Here is a 1,936-nt window from a genome sequence, read left to right as displayed (position 1 = left end):
AAAGTATTTTCAATGGTATTTTAAATACTTTTTTTTCTATTAAGTACTTATTTTTATTGAATACTTTGTTTTTTTTCGAATATTTTATTTTTATTAAAAATATTTGGTTGAAAAATATTATTGCCAAATACAATGATAACTGAATAATAGCTTTATTAAATATTCTGTATTTTTGTGTTAACCGTATTTAGTGTGGGTGGAGTAACCATGACCAAAAAAAGAAGCTCTATGGCTAATAAAAATTTTGAAATCATTATGTTTTTAAAATGTAATAAACATTTATTTAACAACTAAATAAAATAAAAATTATTATAAACCTATTATGTGTCTATATTACATTAATTAAAAACCTACTTTAAAAAACCAAAGTATTTGGAAAGTATTCCAAATACTTTTTTAAAGTATTCGAGTAGTATTTGAAAATAATATACAGTTACTTGAAAAAAAATGTGTTTGACTAATTACTCAAATACTTTTTAAAAGTATTCTTTAAAGCACTGCTAATAACTTTAAATGTATGACAATATAATTTACAGCTTAATAAACTTTGTAAAATTAAAATAATGTAAAGAGTAAATATTATATTTAAATTTATCACAAAACAGTACTTGTAAAAATATTGCAAGGATCGTCATTGCTAGTACCAGTTGCCATAACAGCATACCACATGCCACATATCTATAAAACATTTATAAAGATTAAGAAATTCAATTTTTTTTTTAAATTTTGAACTGGGTGATGAATATATTATTAATTATTAATTAGGTCTTATTAATTTATCAGAAACATATTTTTATCCCAACATTTTTCATATTGCCTATAGCTGTTAATTAATATCAAAATAACTTGTTGTAATGGAATTCATAATAAGATGAATCACACAAAAAATAAAGGTTAGTTCAAGGTAAACTAACCATAATAATAAAATGATAATTTCACAGAAAATCCCAACAAAAAAAATAAAGTTTTTAAGCTTATAAAACTAAAACGAAACATATATTAGTATGAAAATCTAGCTTGGAAATAGTGCATATACTATAAATATTTATAAAAGAATAATTAGAATTGGTACAAGAACTAGAACTAGGCTAGACAGTACTGACTACATATTTATTTTATAATATATTTTTATTAATTTTTATTTAATTTATTATATTTTATTAAAATAGGTAAGAATTACTTATAGTAAACATATTTAGTTCAATTTTGCATATTAATAATAATAATGAATAAAATATTATACACAAGTATTTTCTTCATCTTCAGGTAAGTTATCTATAGGTGAGTCATCTGGGAATGCGGTCGGTGCAGTTGCATGATATTTCAGACCAGAAAGAAGTAAAACTACTAAGGAAATCGAAATCTGACTAACCATTTTAACAGTATTTTAAACAATGCTTAGTTGTAATTTACTTTATTTTAATAAAAATAAAAATGAATCTGTATTAAAATTTAATAATCATATAATCAAAATTATAATATTTAATAAAATATATAGTTTGAACAGATGTAATTATGTATTTTGGAAAAATGAAAAAAAAAATTAATTTTATGGTTTAAACAAATGTGATTTTATATTCTATTGATTTAATTTTATATAATACAATATATCTATTAAAATAAATATTTATCTGTTCATAAAACAAATTAGATAGGTATTTAACTAATTAATTGTTTTCTATACTGATTGATTTTAGGATAATTTAAAACATCATACAAGAATAATAAAATTAAAAAAATTACTAATAATTACCATAATTTGGTTTCCATTAATAGTCTTATATAACAAACTAGGTATTTTATGTAATATAATAAAAAAAAATGCTCATTGTGCAGAAACAATATCACCAATTAATATTTATTACTACAAAATAAAACAATTCATGCTTATATTTTATAGTATCAATATTTTCTTCAAATATATAAACGGTTTGAT

General features: G+C 20.2%; 1 protein-coding gene across 1 annotated transcript in view; it reads right to left on the bottom strand.

Moving 5' to 3' along the window:
• Nucleotides 1-1,451, bottom strand: part of LOC112687004 — a 4,719-nt gene extending 3,268 nt beyond the window's left edge. The window contains exons 1-2 of the mRNA XM_025559509.1: nt 1,244-1,451; nt 609-678 (exon numbers count right to left, since the gene is read on the bottom strand). Coding sequence (XP_025415294.1) covers nt 609-678; nt 1,244-1,375 — 202 coding nt within the window. The 5' untranslated portion in view covers nt 1,376-1,451. The remainder of the gene's footprint in view (nt 1-608; nt 679-1,243) is intronic.
• Between the last annotated feature and the right edge of the window lie 485 nt (nt 1,452-1,936).

Source organism: Sipha flava, unplaced genomic scaffold (assembly GCF_003268045.1).
Source record: "Sipha flava isolate LNK unplaced genomic scaffold, YSA_version1 32_pilon_pilon, whole genome shotgun sequence".
Classification (NCBI taxonomy): Eukaryota; Metazoa; Arthropoda; class Insecta; order Hemiptera; family Aphididae; genus Sipha; species Sipha flava.
This window is presented reverse-complemented; position numbering and strand designations above follow the sequence as displayed.